Source organism: Myxocyprinus asiaticus, chromosome 33 (genome assembly GCF_019703515.2).
Source record: "Myxocyprinus asiaticus isolate MX2 ecotype Aquarium Trade chromosome 33, UBuf_Myxa_2, whole genome shotgun sequence".
In the NCBI taxonomy this organism is placed as follows: Eukaryota; Metazoa; Chordata; class Actinopteri; order Cypriniformes; family Catostomidae; genus Myxocyprinus; species Myxocyprinus asiaticus.
In genome coordinates this window covers 42,438,443-42,463,083 of record NC_059376.1, presented here as the reverse complement: position 1 = coordinate 42,463,083, position 24,641 = coordinate 42,438,443, and the positions used below count along the sequence as shown (strand labels likewise).

At 38.8% G+C, this 24,641-nt stretch overlaps 1 protein-coding gene across 2 annotated transcripts; it reads right to left on the bottom strand.

Annotated features, from left to right (window-relative positions):
* Nucleotides 1-99: 99 nt before the first annotated feature.
* Nucleotides 100-16,399, bottom strand: LOC127423883 (somatomedin-B and thrombospondin type-1 domain-containing protein-like). Of its 2 annotated transcripts, none has more exons than XM_051668553.1 (5): nt 15,968-16,399; nt 7,882-8,067; nt 5,214-5,304; nt 3,122-3,280; nt 100-3,036 (listed from the first exon to the last, which is right to left on the bottom strand). In XM_051668553.1, exons 1-5 carry the CDS (start codon nt 16,200-16,202, stop codon nt 2,931-2,933), a joined length of 777 nt encoding a protein of 258 aa, XP_051524513.1. In that variant the 5' UTR covers nt 16,203-16,399; the 3' UTR covers nt 100-2,930. The 2 variants fall into 2 exon arrangements, with proteins under 2 accessions (XP_051524513.1, XP_051524514.1); XM_051668554.1 differs by having other exon boundaries at nt 7,882-8,064.
* Nucleotides 16,400-24,641: the final 8,242 nt, after the last annotated feature.

The following is a 24,641-nucleotide window of genomic DNA, read 5'->3' as shown; positions in this document are numbered from 1 at the left end:
GTGACGCCAATGACTGGGTTAGTAAAACAACTCGTGTAGAGTGAACATCAACTTGTACTGCTTTACAAGAAAGGACATTTCAATAATCACACAGCCAAAAAGACAAAAAAATATATATTTATGATTTTTTTTTTAATGAATGATGGGGAAAAGAATAACATTGCCAAATAACATTAGCCAACAAAATCATACAATATAGGTTAGTGTCATTAAAACTTAAGCTGTTGAGACAATATTATTTAAAAGCAAAATAATACAAAGAAATTGGAATTTATTTGGCTGTAACTTGATATTGAGTTCGCAAGGCCAAATGATACTTAGGTACGTCACAGTGCGCGTTACGCAAATTTTGGCATTGTCACAGTACACGCAGACAGTCCGTGTGCAGTTTGTTTTTTCAAGACATGTGGACAATCTGCGCCTTTGCGTGTCGATGGCGCATGTTCCTGCCATCAGCTATGCTTCCATTGCAAAATCGGAATATCGCAAAACAATCTGCGAAAAAAGCAGCGTTTCTATCCCATCTTTCTGGACAAATTGGCGCAAAAATAGTAATGAAAATGGAAGTTAAAGCCACTGTGGCTCTTTCATTATATGTAATTAAATACTTGTGCTGTAGAGCGCTCAGACAAAACGCTCTGACGAACTCCATGTTTTCTATCGTTCAGCGGCAGATGCCTTACGTATGGGAGCGAAAGCGTTTCAGACAGTTCTAGGAAGGAAAAGTAGCCAATCATTTTGATGACAGGCTTTGTGTTCAGCATTTCAAAATAACTAGAGCCACATTTCAGATGCTATGCAATGAAGCTGATTAGTGGTCGACCAGTATGGGGTTTTCAATGGCCGATGCCAATACCGATATCTAGAGAGAAGGATGGCCGATATAAATGCAGATAAACAGGATGCAATTTAACAACAGCAAATTAGATGTACACACAATTTCTAAAGTGAAACAAACACTTACTGTATGCAACATTTGCTCACATTTGCATAAACTTGGAAAGAAAAACAGAAACAGAAACTTGACACAAGAGAAAGTTAACACTGCTGTTAATCGGCCAAGTGAACATGGCTATCAGACAACGCCAAGAATCGCAAAATGGCCAAATATTGGCAGATTAATTGCCTGGACGATATATCGGTCTATCACTAATATTGATGATATTCTTTGACCCAATTTGGAATGCCCAATTCCCAATGCGCTCTAAGTCCTCGTGGTGGTGTAGTGACTCGCCTCAATCCGGGTGGCGGAGGACGAATCTCAGTTGCCTCCGCGTCTGAGACCATCAATCCGCGCATCTTACCACGTGACTTGTTGAGCGCGTTACCACGGAGACATAGCGCGTGTGGAGGCTTCACGCTATTCTCCGCGGCATCCACACATATCTTACCATGCGCCCCCATTATAGTGACCACGAGGAGGTTACCCCATGTGACTCTACCCTCCCTAGCAACCGGGCCAATTTGGTTGCTTAGGAGACCTGGCTGGAATCACTCAGCACGCCCTGGATTTGAACTCACGACTCCAGGGCTGGTAGTCAGCGTCTTTACTCGCTGAGCTACCCAGGCCCCCCGTATACTGTAGCTTTAAGAACCACACTTTCATTTGTTTCACTTATTTGGTATGTTGTATAATACAGTGTGTCATCAAAGCAGGTAGGCGTACTCGCAATGGCTGTTTACCGCTGTAATAAAAAGTTAATCATTTAGGTTCATACTTTCATTCATGTTCCTTTGGTTTTACTACATGCAGAAAACTGCACTTGCGTTTTTCTGCCGCGGATGCATTTAAAGAGATGTGAAGAATGCTAGCTGCTTTTCAAAGACAATTTCTACAGATGCAAGCAGCAATGAGAAAGGCGTTTAACTGGAATAAGCTAAATATATGTCATCAGTAAGGCCCGTTTGCTGTCCGACCAATTGCAAACACATGAACTGCACCACACCGTTTTCAAGCGGAATTAAACAGATTTCGAAGGCACTGAATTAAGGCCCGTTCACACCAAGAACGATAACTATAATGTCACTGAGGAACCATATCGTTGGGATCACTTTCAGAGCGATTTTCTTCCAGCTGATGAACGATAAAAACACTGACAGCCAATCAAAATCCACCCAACGAAATGGAAACCCCAGCTCAAGAACCGGCAATGTTTCTTCTGCATTCTTCTTCAGTATCAACGGTGATGAAATAATGAAAAGCTAACGCAAACTGATATCCAGCGCTAATGTCGACAACATTGTCTTGCCTCATTTGATGTTATATCAGTCTGTTTTTCATTCGTCTATGAACATAACTGAATAAACAGAATGTTATCGTCTGTTGGTGTGGACGCTAATATAGTTCTCATTAGTTATTGTAATAGTTATCATTCTTGATGTGAACGGGCCTTTAGTCTGCACAGACACTCAGGACACTTTCCAGAACTCATGAAAAAGAACAAATACAAATCTAAAGTAGATCAGAAAATGAAGAGAATGAAAAACTACCAAGTAGAAACTTTCATATACAATAGGCTTCCTACAGCAGCTACTCGCGCATTAACAAACGAGTGCACATTTCATTCGAAAACACACGCGACACATAACGTATGCAAACATTACTGAATGTACATGCACACACGTACAAACGGACACACAGAAGTTACATTCAAACATATATAAATAACGGCACATGTGAAAAAAAAGAAGAGTAAAAAAAGTATCTGTATCAAGATAAAAGGCATTATCAAAAACAGGTGCAGGTGCACTGTGGAGGTAGATAGCAGAGTTTCAGAAAAACAGGGTTGTGTTTTTGGTTTCTTGGAGGCAGAGATACACAGCGAAGAGAAGATAGAGTTGATAAGCATAGCTTTTGATGAAAAAAATTTGGCTTCAAAGGGCTCCTGTGGAAGTACTAAGTTTAAAATGAGCTTATAAGGATGTGTGGTTCAGACAAATAGCACAGAGTAAGGTGGACACTGGCAGTTCTCAGCGGATGACTCTCGAACCCACGACCCAGAGCAACCGGGTGCTGATGCAGCGGTCCAGAAAGTTCTGGCGAAAGAGAAATTCATGTCAAATGACTATAAAGTCTTTGTGAGTTTATGTCTGCTTGTATAATTGCATGCATGAAGATTACCTGATGTCCTTCAAGCCATCTCCACGGCAGAGGTTGTCGGTGGCCATGGCATCGCTCTGACACTCGACACATACGGAGCGCTCGCGGACCAGTTGAGCGCTCCACATTTTCACCTTACATGCCGCACTAACCTGCTTCACACGCATGTGCACGCAATAACTACAGCAGACAGAGAGATAGAGATTTAATGGATAGTTCGCTCCAAATAAAGTTCTATCACCATCTACAGATGCAATCAAGATGTGGGAACACTGATGAAAATTTATTTGTGCGTGTTGCAGTCAGTGCCGTCTAAATAAGGTGAAAGGTCAGCCCTCCCATGCTGGATTTAATTAGTTTGCTTGTTATGACTGTGTGGTGTCTTCCTCCTCCATGGTGAACCTGTAGTCTTGGTCTTATTCTTTTTCACTCTAACACTCACACACACACTCTTCATTCTGAAACTATACACCTGCGATTAATAAAAGAGTCTGCTCTGGGATTTCCTGTGTGTGTTGCTAGAAAAGAACCGATATCCGTCTAATCTCACTTCATTTGAAGCTGCACCTGCTGTTTAATTCTAGCTTTCTCCTAATTATCTCCACACTGATTACACACACGTAGAGTTCATTCTCTTGAACTGATGTCCCACACACACACACACTCATCCGCTATTCTGATCTCAGTCAGGTGTTAACAGGAGTTTAATAAGAGATACTAATCCCTATTCGTACGGGAACTAGTTTTCCCTGAGGAGGTTAGGGAAATTCGTGTTTCACAGATGTACTTTGTGATTTTAGTCCTGTCCGAATCTGATAAGTCTGTGTTTTCACTCACAACCGCTGTAAACATTTTTCTGCTAACTCAAGGGTCCTATGAGAAATCTAATCCCGCCCGAATGTGACCGTCTGTGATTGCTGATACTGAATTTTCACAACGCATCTCATGTATTTTGACCTGCATGAACTACCGTTCAGATCGTACTTATGCGTGCCAATCTTCTGCCTGCAGCGTGCCTTTCAACATGGATGTAGTTTTTTTGCCATCCGACAAAAATTATGAAAATAAAATCAACAAGGAGAGCCAAATCACGAAAACTGTTCAGACGGCAGGCAAGATTCTCAGATCAATTACATAATGTTATAATTATATAATTCACTGATAAGACTAGTTTATTTCAGTGGGTTTATTATAAGAAGCCACTTCTATAAATAGGCTTTTAAAAATAAGTAATTTATTTTTAAATTAGTTAATAAACACTTAGTAAATCCTATACACTGTAATAAACACGGAGATCTTAGTCCTGTCCAAATCAGTACATATCGTTTGATTATAATTGTAACTCAAACGTTGTTTAGAAAACTAGTCCCGTCCCAATAGGGCTTAAGACGTCCACATTAATCCAGTTAAATTTGAAAACACATCTTTTCCTCAATGTTTTGGCCTTCCGTGCATTTTGTCCAGCAAAACTGAACTTTTCGAAAATGCTCTCAGGCAGCGCAACACGAGGACAACTTCGTTTTATACCACTCTTCTTATGTTTTTTTCCGCATGAGCTGTAAGAGATTAAAGCGTTTTCACAAGTTTCACTGTGGATGAGCGACTTTTGGAAAACATTTGAAGCAGTGTGGATGGAGAGCGTTTCAAAACGAAAACGCAGTTTTCAAATTGATCAGGATTAATGTGAGCGCGCTAGGCGCAGCGCACACTGACCGTGCGCTACATCTTATCCAACTTTCATACGAGTGCTAATTCTACGTGCAATTTTCCTGCTAGTGCAAGTGGGCGTGGGTGGGAGTGTTTGCGCTATCTATGGGTGCAAGCACGCAAACTGTGGGTGTATTGTATGTAAATGAAGTGCCACAAAGCACAATTTGCTATTTCACCAAGAACATTACATTAAAACTAATATACAGCTTCAAATTCATTCTAGGACAGTCTCTAAGGGTCACAGTGACACTGTAAATCTAGACAACACTGTAGATGTTTAGACTCAGAATGCATTGCTGTAAGGCCTTAGGTCATAAGAATGTAACAATATTTTGTACTTTCTATTTCAAAACACTCTGCAGTTGCATTAGTTATGCTTTCTAGAACATTCCATCGCTCTCACCTCTTCTTCTCCTCCTTCATTAGCATGTGTGGCCGTCTCCAAGGGTCCTTAAAGTTACGCTTGAACGAGTCAGGCAGGATTTTGGCCACCTCTGAGGGGAACGAGATCAAGATAATGAAAGAGCAAATTAAACTCCTCCTGAAATGAAAAACAGCAACAAACACAAAACACACACAGACCCAAACGCAACACAGAAAACGTTTACTGCTCACCCTTTGTTGCCAGAAATGAGACATTTTACTATGAGATCTATACCAAAACAACAGTCCAAAACACAGCTGTCTTTAGTAATGCATACTTAACACACACATACACAGCTGTAATAAAATGTGTTTTCAAGCTTCTAAAGATAGAAAGATTTATTACTGATATAATGCAACACTGATGTGGAATTTCTCATGCACTGAAATCAACTCAATTTTACAACAAAACGCAACCACACCTTTTCATTTTCATGCTGTTTTAAACACAGTTATGATGACACCAGGCTTGTGCAAGAATCAGAATTTAAGAATTAACTCCCTTTCAATTCATGAGTTGGAATTTGAAGTGGAATTTACAAAGAAATTCAACACAGACACACTAAACAATTTCATTAGTCCAAGACAAATTCTGTGACAAATAATTGCCTTAATATTTTTTACCAAGTATGCCTATTTATTCCTTAATAGGTAGAATATATATATTTTTTACTTATAGGCATAACATTTCTCTCTCTAAAATAAATAAATAAACAAAATAAAATTAACATAGCCATCAAAAGACTTGGTCCACCAGAAATGGTCCACCGTATTGTTTTAAGATACCTTCATAAAAACAGATTCAAAATTTTTTCAACTTGATACAGCATCTAAACAGCGAGACACGGCGCAACCTCAAATATGTCCGTCTAGTGCATGTATACAGTTGAAGTCAGAAGTTTACATACACCTTAGCCAAATACATTTAAACTCAGTTTTTCATAATTCCTGACATTTAATCGTAGAAAACATTCCCTGTCTTAGGTCAGTTAGGATCACTACTTTATTTTAAGAATGTGAAATGTCAGAATAATAGTAGAGAAAATGATTTATTTCAGCTTTTATTTCTTTCATCACATTCCCAGTGGGTCAGAAGTTTACATACACTTTGTTAGTATTTGGTAGCATTGCCTTTAAATTGTTTAACTTGGGTCAAATATTTTGGGTAGCCTTCCACAAGCTTCTCACAATAAGTTGCTGGAATTTTGTCCCATTCCTCCAGACAGAACTGGTGTAACTGAGTCAGGGTTGTAGGCCTCCTTGCTCGCACACACTTTTTCAGTTCTGCCCACAAATTTTCTATCAGATTGAGGTCAGGGCTTTGTGATGGCCACTCCAATACCTTGACTTTGTTGTACTTAAGCCATTTTGCCACAACTTTGGAGGTATGCTTGGGTTCATTGTCCATTTGGAAGACCCATTTGTGACCGAGCTTTAACTTCCTGGCTGATGTCTTGAGATGTTGCTTCAATATATCCACATCATTTTCCTTCCTCATGATGCCATCTATTTTGTGAAGTGCACCAGTCCCTCCTGCAGCAAAGCACCCCCACAACATGATGCCGCCACCCCCATGCTTCACGGTTGGGATGGTGTTCTTCGGCTTGCAAGCCTCACCCTTTTTCCTCCAAACATAACGATGGTCATTATGGCCAAACAGTTCAATTTTTGTTTCATCAGACTAGAGGACATTTCTCCAAAAAGTAAGATCATTGTCCCCATGTGCACTTGCAAACTGTAGTCTGGCTTTTTTATGGCGGTTTTGGAGCAGTGGCTTCTTCCTTGCTGAGCAGCCTTTCAGGTTATGTCGATATAGGACTCATTTTACTGTGGATCTAGATACTTGTCTACCTGTTTCCTCCAGCATCTTCACAAGGTCCTTTGTTGTTGTTCTGGGATTGATTTGCACTTTTCACACCAAACTACTTTAATCTCTAGGAGACAGAATGCGTCTCCATCCTGAGCGGTATGATGGCTGTGTGGTCCCATGGTGTTTATATTGCGTACTATTGTTTGTACAGATGAACGTGGTAACTTCGGGTGTTTAGAAATTGTTCTCAAGGATGAACCAGACATGTGGAGGTCCACAATTATTTTTCTGAGGTCTTGGCTGATTTCTTTTGATTTTCCCATGATGTCAAGCAAAGAGGCACTGAGTTTGAAAGTAGGCCTTAAAATACATCCACATGTACACCTCCAATTGACTCCAATTAGCCAATTAGCCTGTCAGAAGCTAACTGTTTAAAAGCTTGACAACATTTTCTGGAATTTTCCAAGCTGCTTAAAGGCACAGTTAACTTAGCATATGTAAACTTCTGAACCACTAGAATTGTGATATAGTCAATTAAAAGTGAAACAATCTGTCTGTAAACAATTGTTGGAAAAATTACTCGTGTCATGCACAAAGTAGATGTCCTAAACGACATGCCAAAACTATCGTTTGCTAATATTAAATCTGTGGAGTTGTTAAAAAATGAGTTTTAATGACTTCAACCTAAGTGTATGTAAACTTCTGACTGCAGCTGTACATAGGAAACAACTGAAAAACTGTGTGGACAGATGAAAAATGTGTTCGGTGTGAATGACTCTTAGAGGGTAGTTGCCAATGTAGGCAGCAAACAACAGGGCAGCTCAATAGGATTTGTTACCTTTAGCTGCACTGCAGGTCTCAGTGTGGGCAAAACACCCTCTGCGCTGTTTGAGATCGGGACAGGGCATGCCTCCATTGCGTGGGGGCGTGGCTACCTGACGGCTTCGCTCTGTAGTCCCCGCTCCACAGACTGACGAACATGGAGACCAGGGACCCCACTGGCGGACCTCACAGTCTATAGCTGCTGAGAGAGAAGAGAAGGACGATAGGCATAAACATTTTATTTATTATTAAAGCAATTCAACTAGAAAATCTTTTACATGAATTGAGTTGCGGTAGGTGGTAAATAAAAGGTCAAATTAAACCTAAAGTAGGTGCTAAGAATGCACAGACAGATGCTTGCAACGGAGTTTGTAATTGTACATCAGTGAACAGCTGCAGTGACATCATACACACATCTCAAACCACACAAATAGAGAAGCACACAAAAGACATTCGTCTAGATCTCAGTAACAGCTGCTGTCTTGTGTGGGGTTCAGAGAGACACCAACCGCTTTACATGGCTTACAATGAGAGTGTGTTTGAAAACGCTGGTAAATTCAGCCAATTACTGTTTTAACACACTGTGTTCGTGGCACTCTATTACATGAAAATAATAAACCTTAAGGGTTATTTTAAAGTGAAGTATGTAATTTTCAAATTACAGTTTCTTGGAATAGGTTTCCTGAACACTCCTCCTGACATGTAGAGACAGAGATTAAAGTTATTGTTTAAATGTATTTCGAAGTTGTGTTAATTAGCTGTGATTTGAAACAAGGTAGAATCTATCCACCAAACTATCGACATCGGCAGATGTTGCTCTAAACAAACAGGTATCGTATCGGCACACAAATATCATAAAACTGCTTCCATTGATTTGTCCATTTTATTATATTGTCATTGCCTGTGTCTGTCTCGCTGTTGTTTTAAGTGACATCATGGCTCGTTCATTCTCATTCTTCTGTCCTTCCACACTAAAGTACCACACCAATCTCATCACAATGCACGCAAACACATTAACAAACACACACCTCTATACAAAGCCCCTGTCAAATTCCCCACATTCCACTGCATTAGTTCTGCAGATATGCCTCTTACCCGTTCCCAGATACCCTCTATTCCCTCGCTTTCTCTCGCTCAGACTGTGATGGGGACCCAAAGTCACTGGTGGTCCAACAGCATTTTAATCTCACTCACACACTCTGACCAAGGGTCACAATTGTTCTGATCAGGTGATGCAGTTAGCAATAATAATGAATCTGTATGAACATGGAAATCTGTATGCCGGATTATGGACTGAACATGTTAAGAGTTTACAGTTGAGACAAACCATTGTGGTAGTTTAAGGTGTTAGTTTAAGGCCAGAAACATACTTAACGCAAGTACGCAAATGCAGACCCGAGCGCTTGGCCAGTGCACTGCAAACACGCGTTCTTGCGTTCTCAAGGGGGCACTAGAGTTACCTTCAAACGTCTGTGCCATTAAACAGGATGTGTTATTATTCAGGTAAGTTGCTATGAATATATCAACGTACCTGCTCAGCAATATTTTCATCAAGCTATTGCTCACCATGATAGTGGATGACTTGTTTTCAACTTTAAATCAACGCACTTTAGCAAGGCTACAACCAGTGCAAAATGCTGCAGCTAGACTTTTGACACGGACTAGGTCATCAAACCATATTACTCCAGTTTTAGCTTCTTTGCATTGGTTACTAATTCATTTTAGGGTTGCTTTTAAGATTTTATTAATTACATATAAAGCATAACATGGTTTGACTCCAGAATATTTCGCAGAACTTTTAAGACCTTACGAAACCTCTTAAAATCTTCTTATCATGAAGTGTTGGCTGTTCCAAGATCCAGATGCAAAACTAAAAGTGATAGAGCATTTGTAGTGAAGGCCCCACGATTATGGAACAGCCTGTCCCGGGATATTAGATCTGCTGAATCTGTGTATGTTTTTAAATCTCGTTTAAAAACTCATTTGTGTAGACTTGCTTTTATTACTACTGTATGTGAATGTGTTGTTTTACTGAGTGTTTTGATTTTATGTTTTGTGAAGCACTTTGTGCTAAATTGCTAAACGGTGCTATACAAAGTTGTCATTATTATTGAAAGAGAAAACTCACCGTAGAAGCGGACAGATCACTCTAAACTCCGCTAGAGCGCCCCTTGTGGCAACGTTGAGAATGTAACACGCACTTGTATTGTGTTATGAATTGCAATCGGATACAATTTGGAATGCATCGATGCACGGAATCGAGCTTGCATAGTTAGAAGCGTCTGCATTTATTTACTTGCACAGAGAGTACCTTTTGGCCTTAAAGGTTGCGGTGCATAAAGATCCTTGATAAGATCCAAAGTTACACTACACACCTGCTCATGAATTAGCAGATGAAGCAGCTCAGCTGAGAGTTATTTAACGTTTGACTTGTCTGGAGATGATGAGGAAGGACAGAGGGAGTAGAGAAACATTTTACTTTAAGACTGACACGTTTATGAAATAAAAGTGAAACTGAGCAGATACTTTACAGCTCACTCCGTCAGGTATGAGGCACAACATGAGAAGCTTTCAGCCGAACAGCTCGACAAACATTTCCAGTCCTTTCCCATTCTGTCTCACAGCACTGTGGTGTTTATTAGCCCACCAAACACATGACAGATTTTCTGCTCGGCATTCTTCCAGTTTCAGGAATCTGTCACAGAGACAGTAAAGCTCCATTCTGAGACAGATAAAAGAGCCTGACATCAACATACTAGTGCTGAAAAGGGTTCACTTCTCTTCAAATTTACTGGAATGCACCAAAAACGTGCACACATCAGAAAAACAGCAAACGGTTCTAAAATACGCAAACAATTAAACCTTAAGTAAAACTACATTCGCAAATTAAATACGCCACTTAACGCCATGCATTACAGTGATTTGACTATGGTTAATGTGAAGAGGAATGTCTAAAACCCCTCAAACATGGTAAAATCACTGTAATGCATGGACTCGAGTGGCTTGTGTTCAATAAATAGTTAAAACTTGTAATGATAAAATTGTACAACAATCCGACCTAAATCCCAAAGGGAGGCTCATTTTTCTTATTCTCTTCAGTCGCATGTTTCCCAACAAGATGTGATGTAATCATGTGCTGACATACTGCACATGAATATTGTTTTCTTGGCAGATACTTTATAAATGCTTAAACGGGTAGTTAAAGGGATAGTTCACCCAGAAATGAAAATTCTGTCATCATTTACTCACACTCATGTTGTTCCAAACACATATGAATGTCTCTCTTCTGTGAAACACAAAGGGGGATGAATGATTGGAAGAATGTCAGTCTCAGTCACCATTCACTTTCACTGCATATTTGTTCAAATTAATGAAGTGAATGGTGACTGATGATAACATTCTGCCTTACATCTCCTTTTGAGTTCCATTGAAGAAAGAAAGTAATATTCATGGGTTTCCAATGTCATGAAGTTGAGTAAGTGATGATAGAATTTCCATTTTTGGGTGAACTTTCACTTTAAGAGTACTTTAAGTCAATAATCACCAATTGCAAAATGCATTGAAAATGATAACAGATGAAATACTCAAACCAGCCCGTCTGGCACCAACAAACTTGCTATGGTCCAAATCACTGAGATCACATTTTTTCCCCATTCTGATGGTTGATGTGAACATTAACTGAAGCTCCTGACCCGTATCTGCATGATTTTATGCACTGCACTGCTGCCACACGATTGGCTGATTAGATAATCGCATGGATGATTGTTGGTGTCAGACGGGCTGGATTGAGTATTTCTGGGATTTTCACACTCAACAGTCTCTAGAATTTACTCCGAATGGTACCAAAAACAAAAAACATCCAGTGAGCGGCAGTTCTGTGGATGAAAACGTCTTGTTGATGAGAGAGGTCAACAGAGAATGGCCAGACTGGTTTGAACTGATAAAGTCTACGGTAACTCAGATAACCACTCTGTACAATTGTGCTGAGAAGAAAATGCTATTCTGAGATGCGGGTTGGCGCTGTTTTGGCGGCACGAGTGGGACCTACACAATATTAGGCAGGTGGATTTAATGTTGTGGCTGATCGATGTATATATTGCTACCACACACACACACACACACACACACACACACACACACACACATATATGGCAGTAATCATGAGTGAGTGTTTTGGTTCGGACTGAATCAAATCAAGCTGTTATTTGGACATGCTAGCAAACCACAACCAACCAAATCCCTCTAGTCCACCATGACTCATAAGACAATCCACACAGCGACTGACTCAACAACGATAACTGTGACATCACAAAGGCAACAGCACACCTGCCAATAACATCCGGCTTGGAAAGAGATCTGTGGAAATAAATGGATGAGTGTACTCTTGAATTTATTTGAGCTCAGACAGTGTGATTTCCACAGAAGAAAGTGAGTCATATGGCTTTAGAACACGTTAGGGTGAAAAAAATGTCAGAATTTTCCATTTTACGTGAACTAACCCAAAGCAACTAATTTGGTTTTGCAGTGTTTTGCAGAAAGAATAACGTGCACACTGTCGTCTTTGTGTGTTGTTGGGCAAAAAAGGCGGGTAGAAAGTGGAAGAATGTGATTGATAGAGTATTGACAGAAATCAACTGCCTGAGAAACAGCTGTTTTTTATTCTGTGTTTTTTAGTGCAACTCCCCTTCTGTCAAAGTAAATAATGTATGATGTGAGGAGAGAGGTATGTGTGTTGGTAAACCAGAGCTGTCTGCTGGGGTTATTATCATGGAATGATCATTATCTCTGTCTCTGCCACCTGCTTTAACTACAAAACAGAATTCAGAAACAACTTTAAATAAACTGCATGTATGTATGTAAACTGTATATCTCAGAGATAAAATCAAGGGAGTGTGTTTTAATGAAAAGAGAAGGGATGTATGTGCCAAAGATGCAGAAGACAAAGACTGTTGCACCATGGCAGCTTTCATCTCGCTGCCTGTGTTTGGACTTTCGGGAGGTCTTGAGTGCATTCCAGGTTTGTTCGAGTTGCTCAATCGACTGTGTTTATGTTGTGCAGCTCCAAAGACGTAAAACACAAAGTAACTTTAAAACATCTAAGAGCAGAGAATTCACTCCCACCAAACTACTACTTATCTGACCCTAAAACCCCCCCTCACACACACGGAACACAAACACGACATTTTCAATTCAACTGAGGTTTTTCAGGTCGCAATACACACCAAACCTGATGTCTGACTGACTCTTGAGATATAGTGGTCGCAAAAAGTATTTGGGCACTTAAGTTCAACTTAAAACTGTCTGAATGTAACTGCATTCGGTGACAAAATATCAATGCAAGTGAATTTTATTTGAAAGAAAAAATAGCACACTTTTCAAGCAAATCATTTGACAAAAAAGTTATGGTAAAACAGTAGATCAGGGATCCTATTTTAAGAGTGCTAGCGCTAAGCGCAGCGCATGGCCATGAACTTTTAGCAGTGCAAGCATGCACTAAGTCGCAGCGCAAGTGGGTTTGGCGAAATTGAGCGTGCAACGCGTTAATGGTCTGGGTCAAGTGCAATTTAATTCTGAGGTTCTTCTCCGGTTATTGCAGCATCTGCATCCTATTATGTAGTCCGTTCCTTCAAGCACCACAGATATAAACAAAGACAGCACACGCTCCTTTAATATGCTTAGAAAACATTCTTCTCGTCAGGATTTGGATGTACGCTCCATTAAATTACAGGGAATGTAAGTATTATTATTTTATTTATTTTAATTTTTATCCCCTTTTCTCCCAATTTGGAATGCCCAATTCCCACTACTTAGTAGGTCCTCATGGTGGCGTGGTTACTCACTTCAATCCGGGTGGTGGAGGACAAGTCTCAGTTGCCTCCGCTTCTGAGACCGTCAATCCGCGCATCTTATCATGTGACTCGTTGTGCATGACACCGCGGAGACTCGCAGCATGTGGAGGCTCATGCTACTCTCCGCGATCCACGCACAACTCACCACACGCCCCATTGAGAGCGAGAACCACTAATCACGACCACGAGGAGGTTACCCCTTGTGACTCTACCGGGCCAATTTGGTTGCTTAGGAGACCTGGCTGGAGTTACTAGTCAGTGTCAATACTCGCTGAGCTATGAATGTAAGTATTATTAATCATTTTAATCTACTGACAAACAAATCATGGCTAGTATTAACAGTGATTGTACTGGCGTGCACTTCACTTCAACTGGTCGGTTTTGAACAATTAAATTAATTTATTGAAACACGAAAACATTTAACCAAAAACATTTCTTAATTCAGATTACACTTCAAACGAAATGAAAATATAACAAAATTGTCAAAATAATCATATACCAAATTTACCAAACATCTTCCACCGGCCTCTTTTGCAGTAACTTAAAAACCACTCTACGACAACAGGTGGAAAAATACCAATACAAATTAGATCATAAATACAATTATATAAGTATAAACATAATAATAATTACAACTGAAAAATAAACCATGACTTATAGATAGTTTATCACAAATCTCATACATTTTTGTTTCATAAATGCAACAATTTAGCGCAATAACCTATTTCTCAGGAAAATAGCAAATTGCTCGTTGCAGCACTTTATTTACATATATTACACCGACAGCTAGTGCAAACACTCCCACACATGCCCACTTGAACTTTGCGCTGGTACGTAAATTGCGCTTAGAATTAGCGCTCTCACAAAAATGTAATAAGACGTAGTGCATAGTGTGTCGCTCATAGCTCTGCGCTAGAGCCCCTAGTGTTGAAAATAAAGACATGCAGTTTTGTGAAACGTTTTTGTCAAACATTAGTGAAGCATGTTTACAGTTAATGTGCCCTTTTTTACATTTAATGCAGAACATGAAATATAGATATCTATAATTCAGTTTTCACTAGTTAAAATTTAGTTCTTAATATCAGCAATGGCATTACTACTAGCGGAAGTGCCAATTCTTGAAATCAGTCAATAGGTTTGCACTAATAATAGCGTTCATTTTTTATATTTAAAAATAACGTCATTAATCGTGGGAACTAGTAAAGTAGTAAAAGCCATACTTTTTCATCTGTAACTGCATTTTCACTAGTAGAATTTTTACAATGATCTGTCATTCACTCCTGTTCAAAACATAATTACGGGTATCTGTAATTCACTGTTTAAATTCCAACTTCACGCATCAGCTATGTGCTTCTTACTAGTAAAAATAGTCATTTGGTTTTCTCTAGTGGCAATGTTAATTTTAGATATCTGGAATGTCATCGTAACTAGTAAAAAAGCTTTTTAAGATATCTTTAATTACTCTTAATTTATTGATATCTTAAATCCATTTCCAGACATGTAAAAACGCAAATCCAACATGCATGTACATATATATATATACATACATATATATATATATATATTTAAAAAATGCATTTTTACTAGTTGCAATTCAATTGTTGATATCAGAAATGGACATTTTCACTAGTAACAATGTAGTTATTGATATCATAAATTATCTTTACTAGTAAGAAGTACATAGCTAATATATGAAATAAGAATTTCAACTACTGTAGTAAGAAATGATCAGCATCTGGAATTGCATTTTGAACAGGAGTGAACGGCAGATCATTGTGAGATATGCATTTACAGATAGGCCTATCAATAATTGTTTTTTACTAATTGAAATTCAATATCTGATTTCATGTGAATGTGTATTTCCACGAGTAATGACGTCATTTTTATATCAATAATTAACGTTTTTACTAGTGCAAACCTAATTACAGCTATATCAAAAATAAACATTTAAACGTGTGAAAATGTAACTGTAGATATCTAATTTATGTATACTCTCCAATGACATTCATACATTTAGTGCTGAAAAAATGGACTGTTCTGAACATCTAACAAACAGAAGTTACAGTTACACACTTGTGATGCTCAACAGTCACTTCAATCACACCGCCATGACGTCACAACACAACGCGTAAACAAATATCAAGTGATTATGGTCGTCATCGGCACCTTTGATGATAGTCTGAGAGCAGTAACAGATTAACAACTCATTTATTATTATAATTATGAGTACAAATAATTGTCTTTATAACTCACCTGATATGTGACACGCTGTGTGATAGTCGTCACAGCAGTCTCCGGTCCTCATGCAGTATGTGTCGCAGTAACACACGGTTTTTCTCCCGGTGAACTCCACACACTCGTTATTCCGTCCCGGACAGCAGCGCGGTGACGGTCTATCCGCGCATCCCGCGTCACACACACCGGACACACACATTAAACACATAAACACAACAACACGATGCTTCATCACATTTACTCCAAGCATCATGAATCTCGTATTTGTAAAAAAATAAATAAAAAAATAAAAAAAACTGTAAAAGTCTCTAAAGGTAAAAGATTCCGTTTAAAACGCAGTTTCCCAGAGATCTGAGCACTTTTAAATGCACAGAATGAATCTTCTCACACCCAACACGAGCATCGATGAACTTCAGCTGTGAGTGCGCTCAACGATTCTGACTCACTGAATCAAAGCGCGTCTGAATCACCTACCGGACACACACCGGAATAACAAAAACAAACAAACTACTTCTGTCTCTTAAAATAGTGCAGCTTTGTTATAACAAACATGTGAACAGTTTACTGCATATACATTAACCCTTGTGCATCAATTTAAAAAGTTACTCAGAGGTCCTTAGAGGACAAAAATGTCCACTAAAAAAACTGCCATAATAATATTATATATTAATATTATTTTCCACTTTCAATTAGTTAATTTTTTAAACCAACATCAGTCCTGATCATAACTATCAAATATTCATTCAGTTGCAGGATTTTAACCCTTTAAATGCCAGTTTGTTTACATAATGCCACTGTTGATTTTTATGAAAGAAAAAAAAAAAAGTCTTTTTTTCCATATACTAAATGCTAAGGGGATATTTATTTATTTATTTATTTATTTATTTATTTATTTATTTTTGTGGATTACTACAATCTGGGATATGTCAATGATTAGCAACAACACTGATTTTGTTGCATTATTATTTTTTGTGTGGTGTCAGATTTAAAAAAAAAAAAAAAAAAAAACCTTACAGTTTTTCAGAATCAGAATGAGCTTTATTGCCCAGTATGTTTACACATACAAGGAATTTGTCTTGGTGACAGAAGCTTCCAGTTTACAACCATACAAAAACAACACAAAAACAGCAGCAAGACATAGATAATAATAAAAAACAAAAATTATTCACATATGTACAGACACACACATACATACATACACACAAACACATGGGTAGTGCAAATCTAATACAATCTGTTATGTACAGTGTAAATGTTTTTATTTTTTTTTCAGAGGAATGAAATGGCAGAAGAGGTTGGTTGTGTTGGATAAATATAAGAAAGACTAAACTGTGTATTGCACATAGTTATTGCTCAATGGGGCAGTTTTAATTGTTCATGAGATGGATAGCCTGAGGGGAAAAACTGTTCCTGTGCCTGACGGTTCTAGTGCTCAGAGCTCTGAAGCGTCGGCCAGAAGACAACAGTTCAGAAAGGTAGTGGGCAGGGTGAGTGGGGTCCAGAGTGATTTTTCCAGCCTTTTTCCTCACTCTGGAAGTGTACAGTTCTTGAAGGGGGGGCAGGGGGCAACCAATAATCCTCTCAGCAGTCCGAACTGTCCTTTGTAGTCTTCTGATATCCGATTTCGTAGCTGAACCAAACCAGACAGTTATTGAAGTGCAGAGGACAGACTCAATGACTGCTGAGTAGATCTGTATCAGCAGCACCTGTGGCAGGTTGAACTTCCTCAACTGTCGAAGGAAGTACAACCTCTGCTGGGCCATTTTCACAATGGACCTTACAGGACAAAAATGTCCACGTCAAAATACTGCCATAATTATATTATATATTAATATTATTTTCCACTTTCACTGACTTAGATTTTTTAACCAACATCAGTCCTGATCATAACTATCAAATATTCATTCATTTTCAGGATTTTAACCCTTAAAATGCCAGTTTGTTTACATAATGCCACTGTTGCTTTTTACACACACACACACACACACACACACACACACATTTCTCAATACACACATACAAAACACACTCTGACATCCATACCAACACACACACACACACACACACACACACACACACACACACACACACACATTTCTCAATACACACATACAAAACACACTTGTACATCCATACCAACACACACACACACACACACATATCTCAATACATGCATACCAACACACACACATTTCTCAATACACACATACAAAACACACTCTGACATCCATACCAACACACACACACACACAATTGTAGCTGCATCATTTATTCAGTTGTCCTGCAGTGCTCTATAATACAGCAAAGAGAAAATAGAGGAAAAGCTTGTATTTGCTCCATTGGCTAAACATGAGAAAAATTGCGCCATCTGGTGGAAAATATTAAAAATGTAAATTTTGAAGCCAGGGCTCTGGAATGAAATCATAATATCTTAGAATTCATTATTTTATGCTTTAATGGCACTGGGATCAAATATTGCAGTTTTAATGGGTTTCAATGGGGACATTTTTGTCCTGAAGGTCCTGAGTGTAACTCTTTTGTGTACACAGTGTATTATAGATATATTATAGGAACTGAGGTTTAAATATCAAAATTCCCCCCAAATTTCACACCTTTGGAAAAATGTATCCCGTTGGCATTAACACAGCCAAAATGATCGAAAAAACAAAAATGAAAAAGACAAAAATGTCCCAAACAAGGGTTAAAATAGTGCAGCTTTGTTATGACAAATGTGTAAACAGCTTACTGGATATAAATCAATAGCTTAAATTTAAATGCAATTAAAATCTTAATCTAAATGTAATTGTTGTAAGTGTAAATCCTAAATATAAAAATAAATATGTGGCCTACCTTAAATAAAGAGATTTAAGGAAAAAAAAAAAAATCAGCAGTTCAAAATATGAAATAACTATAGAGTACACGGGGCTAAAGGGTTTCTCCCAAAACACTATATAGCAAAAAAAATCCCAGCACTTCCCTAAACACCTGTTTGTCAGAATATGCTGCAAAATGTTCCTTAGCACATTTATTTTAAGACAAAATACTTATTTGTTATTCAGTTTTGTTCAAGGTGATTCAATCTAAAGTTTTGTAATAACTGTCCAATAAGTGAAAGGATAGTATTGGGGGTAAAAAGCCCCCCTGTTGCACTGTTTTTCTGAAGAATGTTGAAAGTGGCACACATTGACTGATCCGATCACAATGGAGATTCATTTGTTTATAGAACACTTGAGATGTTCTGAAATGCCAAATGTGATTAAAATAAACAGGAAATGATGCACCCTTTTATGAAGTGGTTATTTTGAATAAGTATTATCTTTTTTTTTGCTGTCTCAGAAGTATTTGCGTAAGTTTAAACATTTTGCACCATAACACTCGAGACCATCAAACAAACAAAACAACCCTTAATGACATCACAATGAGTTTAGATGTTCTAGATATATCCGTTTATATACTGTATTGTATACGTACACAAGCTCTTCACAAAAACACCCAGTTTTGCCATTATGTCTAAATCTATATTAAATCTAAATATGTACCTTAAATAATAAATGTAGACAAAAAAAAAAAAAAAAAATTCAAACTTATGAAACCATTTAACCACCAACCTGTTTTTTGGTTTGTCTGTTTTTTACATCTATGGCTTAATAAATATTTAAAATAATTAAAGGTTAAACAGTCACGTTATGTTAAATGTTAAAATAAAAGTTAGGTTGAATCAAAATTTTGAGCTAAAAATTAGAGAAATAAATATTTGTATCTTTGAAATATTTTTGAAAGTATAAGGCATGTGACAATTATGAATTTTGCTTTTAAAATGCTTTTTTGAAATGCTTATTTAGGTAGGCCTCCATCTTGCAAATTTAGGCAACGCTGTATTTTACATTCAGCATCATTTTAATTTAGCTACATTTAGAGTAAATAATCAGAGAAATTTTTTTACACTTTTGATTTTTTTGCATTTTAATGGAATTTTGCCCAAAACAAACAAACAAAACAACCTTCAATCACAAATGTGTCCCACGTTACCTAAATGTTCCAAATTACCCCAATTCACAAACAGTCACAATACGCAGTGCTGATGTACTCCAGGAACAGGGTTGTAAAACACTGCGCCACAAACTCCATCTGACCAGAGAACAGCACTCTGTTATTATGCAAAGGACATCTGTTTGCGCAACACACGTTTCCCGACCTCAATGTTGCATGATAATTACATGACTTTGGTGAAATTATGAAATACCCCCCACAGAGATGGCATCTAAACTGATATGAGCATAAAATTCAGTGGAGTCAGTCTGTCTGACAGTTACACTCATAACAAACATAATGGAAAGACTTCTTGAGAAAAAAAAAAAAAATTAGAACACTTAATACAAAACAGATTCAAAACAGACCAAAATTTGTATTGCAAAAGCATTTGCATTTTAAGCTCTGAACAATGGCAGTGACAAAATATTCAATCAATAGTGCAAATAGTACACAAGAAACAAATTTAGCTTCACTACTGTAATTAACAAAGTCTTTAGAACGTTAGTTACCAAGTATAAGACATGCAAGTTGTTTGTTGAGGTCAGTGTTGCATATGTAACTCAAAAACAGTAATTCACTACAAATGACTTCTCAACAACAGTAATCATAATACTCACTTTACTAATTACTCTCTTGAAAAAAGTAATCGCACTACTAATTACTTTTGAGCTACTTTTTAAAACACTTTTCACCAAGGGCGTAGATTTGCCTTGAACTTTGTGGTGGGGGGTGGGGGGGTTGTTGTACTTGCATATACAGAAATAATATTATTTTAGAAACATGTGTAACTATGTGCTTTTAAATGAATTAAAAGTCATTAACTGTGGGTGCCTGGGTAGCTCAGCGAGTACCGATGCTGACTACCATCCGTGGAGTCACGAGTTCGAATCCAGGGCGTGCTCAGTGACTCCAGCCTGGTCTCCTAAGCAACCGAATTGGCCTGGTTGCTAGGGAGGGTAGAGTCACATGGGGTAACCTCCTCGTGGTCACTATAATGTGGTTCTTGCTCTCGGTGGGGCGTGTGGTGAGTTGTACGTGGATGCCGTAGGGAATAGCATGAAGCCTCCACACGCACTACGTCTCCACGGTAACGCGCTCAACAAGCCACGTGATAAGATGCGCGGATTGACGGTCTCAGATGCGGAGGCAACTGAGATTTGTCCTCCGCCACCCGGATTGAGGCGAGTCACTACGCCACCACGAGGACTTACAGCGCATTGGGAATTCCAAATTGGGGAGAAAAAAAAAAGTCATTAACTGTAATCTGAATACAAAAATTTGCAATATAATGCTGTACACAACCTTTTGTACTAAAAAGTAATTAGATTACAGTAATTAATTACTTTGTTATTAGATTACACACAACATTGGTTGAAGTGCAGACGAAAACTCAATTAACACAAAGACATACGTATATCTAAGATAGACAGACAGACAGATAGACAGAGAGCAACTTTGGTTTGTTTACATTAGTTTTGAATAGTCTGTCGGTGGGATTTTGGGGATTTGGAAAACCGCAAGTTCGATCAGTTAGATCAGGCATAACAACCCGAGTCAGACCAGTCTGATGGCAACTAAAGTCAACTTAAAGCACCGGTAGTACTGATGAGCTTATTGATAGAAACTCAGAGGTACAGCAGACACTCTGTCTCTCTGTGTCTGAAACATGAATGCAATTACTCGCGCCTGAGAGCTCGTGTATGTGTCGTCCCGGCCCTCTGCTCAACAGTGCTGATCATCCAGTCATTTTCACGACAGCGCCATAAAACATCTGCTGTGCCTCTCTGATAACCCGACAGCAGCTATTGGCAGTGTTCTCTGAGACACAAAAGACAGATACTTCTCTGCTGTCTCCTCTGGACCTGTGAAAGGTTCTCACAGATGAGGCTATTGATCAGAGACTGCACAGCTGCTCAGCGGTCCGACAGACATTCACAGGGTATACAAGATAAATGAAGCCCGATAGAAAGTAACCACAACAGGCATTTTTATGGCAGAGGAAAAACATGTTACTTCAAAACTTCAAAGCCGATGTCGTGCTGAATTCTGACTCCTAGTATGGTAATAATTAGGGGTAGGCGGGGAGTCAGTTTTCAGCACAACACCGAAATATACCCTATGCAAGTACGTGAACAAGGATGCAAGCGTTTGGCCACCATATTGCCAACTCGTGGTCTGGTTCAACATGCTTAAAGGATTGCTTTTTGGATGGTCTCACACACTGTCAGGCACTCAGCCTTTCAAAGTATACTCATTTGACCATGAGCAAATATGAATGCGTGCGATGCATGCACACTACGATTACTTTCTGATACTCTTTTAGTACAGTCAATGGTGGGCGCATGCGCCAATGATCCACATAGACGAGGACTGTCCACATGTCACGAAAAACTGGAAGGCATGAGGACAGTTCGCGCAGACTGTGCTGATGTCAAAATTTGCATCAGGCATCCTGTACGTGATTCAATCCGGAATGAGGAAAACTGAAGTATACTTTGGACTTTGGTGCAATTTCTTACCTGAAGTTACCTTCAAACGTCTGTGCAGTTAACTGGAAGTGTTGCTATAAATATATTGATTTTAACTTACTTGCTGAGGAATATTCTCTTCAAATTGTTGCTTCGCCACGACAGTAGTTGACTTGAAAGAGAAAACTCACCGTAGCAGAGGAGTGGCACCATTGGGAATGCAACATGCATTATACTTAAGCTTTATTGCACTTGAATTCGGGACTAGATTCCCTCAAAACAAGAAGTTTTGCCACACTTCTCCATCTGACCAAGAGCTTTTCATCACTTAAATACAGTGTGTGACGTCTTAATTTTAACCAAAATACGGGGCAGTTGGCAACCCTTCTTAAAGTCAGCATGAAATAACAACCGACCCTATTTACTCTCTTAAGACACGTTTCTAATTTATATCCGTATTTCAAATGTTTGTCTTAATAATATTGCCAACTTTTCGCACAAGAATTTGGGTTATAAAATAAATATGTGATGATGCCTTCAGACATGGGGGGTGGTCCTCTTTAATCATTTCACCGCTGAAATACCGAACAAGAGGCGTCCCGTATGGGTTATCCTGACTAATATGGGTCAGTTGGCATCATACTTCATAATGTTTCATCAAAATAAATACTGTAAACTTGCACCACCTCTGAAACATTTTTCCTTTTTAGCTGACTTCACCTAAAGTTTTAGCCAATGGGTGCCAGCGGATTCAGTAGTCCTTCATAATAGACCTTATTCACAGTAGCGCCATCTTTGATTTTTAACACAAATGACAAAAAGGCTGTGAGGAATAGAGTTACAATCTCTTCAATGGGCTATACTGCAGTTTAAAGTGTTTTTGGATCGTTCTGCAGACAAAACATTTGATGTGATCTAGCAGCTTTGTACAGCTTTATACTGTGCATGCCATTGAAGAGACTGTATGTCTATCCCTAACAGCCTCGTTTTCATTCCCTTTAAAAATTAAAGATGGCGCTAGTGTGACTAAGGTCTATTGAAACCCCACTTTTCTGTACTGCAAATGCAAGAAAAATAAAACATGGTATTTTTGGTACTCTTTGGCCATTGGGTTTCTGTCAGACAAACAGTGCATTCAGAAAGTATTCAGACCCCTTCATTTCTTCAAATTTTGTTATGTTGCAGCCTTATGCTAAAATGCTTAAATTTCCACATCAATCTACACTCAATACCTCATAATGTCAAAGCAAAAACCATATTTTTGATAACTTTGCAAATGTATTAAAAAGAAAAAACTGAAATATAACATTGACATAAGTATTCAGACCCTTTGCTGTTACGCTTGAGATTTAGCTCAGTGCATCCCATTTCTCTGGATCGTTTTTGAGCTGTTTCTACACTTTGATTGGAGTCCACCTGTGGCAAATTCAATTGATTGGACATGATTTGGAAAGGCACACACCTGTCTATATAAGATCCCACAGCTGTAAATGCATATCAGAGCAAAAACCAAGCCATGAGGTCAAAGGAACTGCCTGCAGAGCTCAGAGACAGGATTGTGTCGAGGCACGGATCTGGGGAAGGCTACAAAAAACGTTTGCCTGTGCTGAAGGTTCCCAAGAGCACAGTGGCCTTTTGGAACAACCAGGACTCTTCCTAGAGCTGGCCACCTGGCCAAACTGAGCAATCGGGGGAGAAGGGCCTTGGTAAGAAAGGTGACCAAGAACCCGGTGGTCACTCTGGTTGAGCTCCTGAGATCATGTGTGGAGATGAGAGAAACTTGCAGAAGGACAACCATCACTGCAACACTCCACAGATCTGGGCTTTATGACAGAATGGCCAGACGGAAGCATCTCCTCAGTGCAAGACACATAAAAAAGCACCTAAAGGACTCTCAGACTGTGAGAAACAAGATTCTCTGGTCTGATAAAAATGAAGATTGAACTGTTTGGCCTCAATTCCAAGTGTCATGTCTGGAGGAAACCAGGCACCACTCATCACCTGCGCAATACCATCCCAACGGTGAAGCATGGTGGTGGTCGCATCATACTGTGGGGGTGTTTTGTTTTTTTAGCCGCAGGAACTGGGAGACTGGTCAAGGTTGAAAACCTGGTCCAGAGCGCTCAGGACCTCAGACTGGGCCGAAGGTTCACCTTCCAACAGGACAATGACCCTAAACACACAGCCAAGAC

What these genes read in the sequence shown, in the direction of transcription:
- LOC127423883 (XM_051668553.1), bottom strand. Translation starts at nt 16,202, where the DNA reads ATGATGCTTGGAGTAAATGTGATGAAGCATCGTGTTGTTGTGTTTATG. An exon ending in CACAGCGTGTCACATATCAG is followed by an intron (nt 8,068 to 15,967) that starts GTGAGTTATAAA and finishes CTTCTCTCTCAG; the next exon opens with CAGCTATAGACTGTGAGGTC. An exon ending in GACCTGCAGTGCAGCTAAAG is followed by an intron (nt 5,305 to 7,881) that starts GTAACAAATCCT and finishes CGTTCCCCTCAG; the next exon opens with AGGTGGCCAAAATCCTGCCT.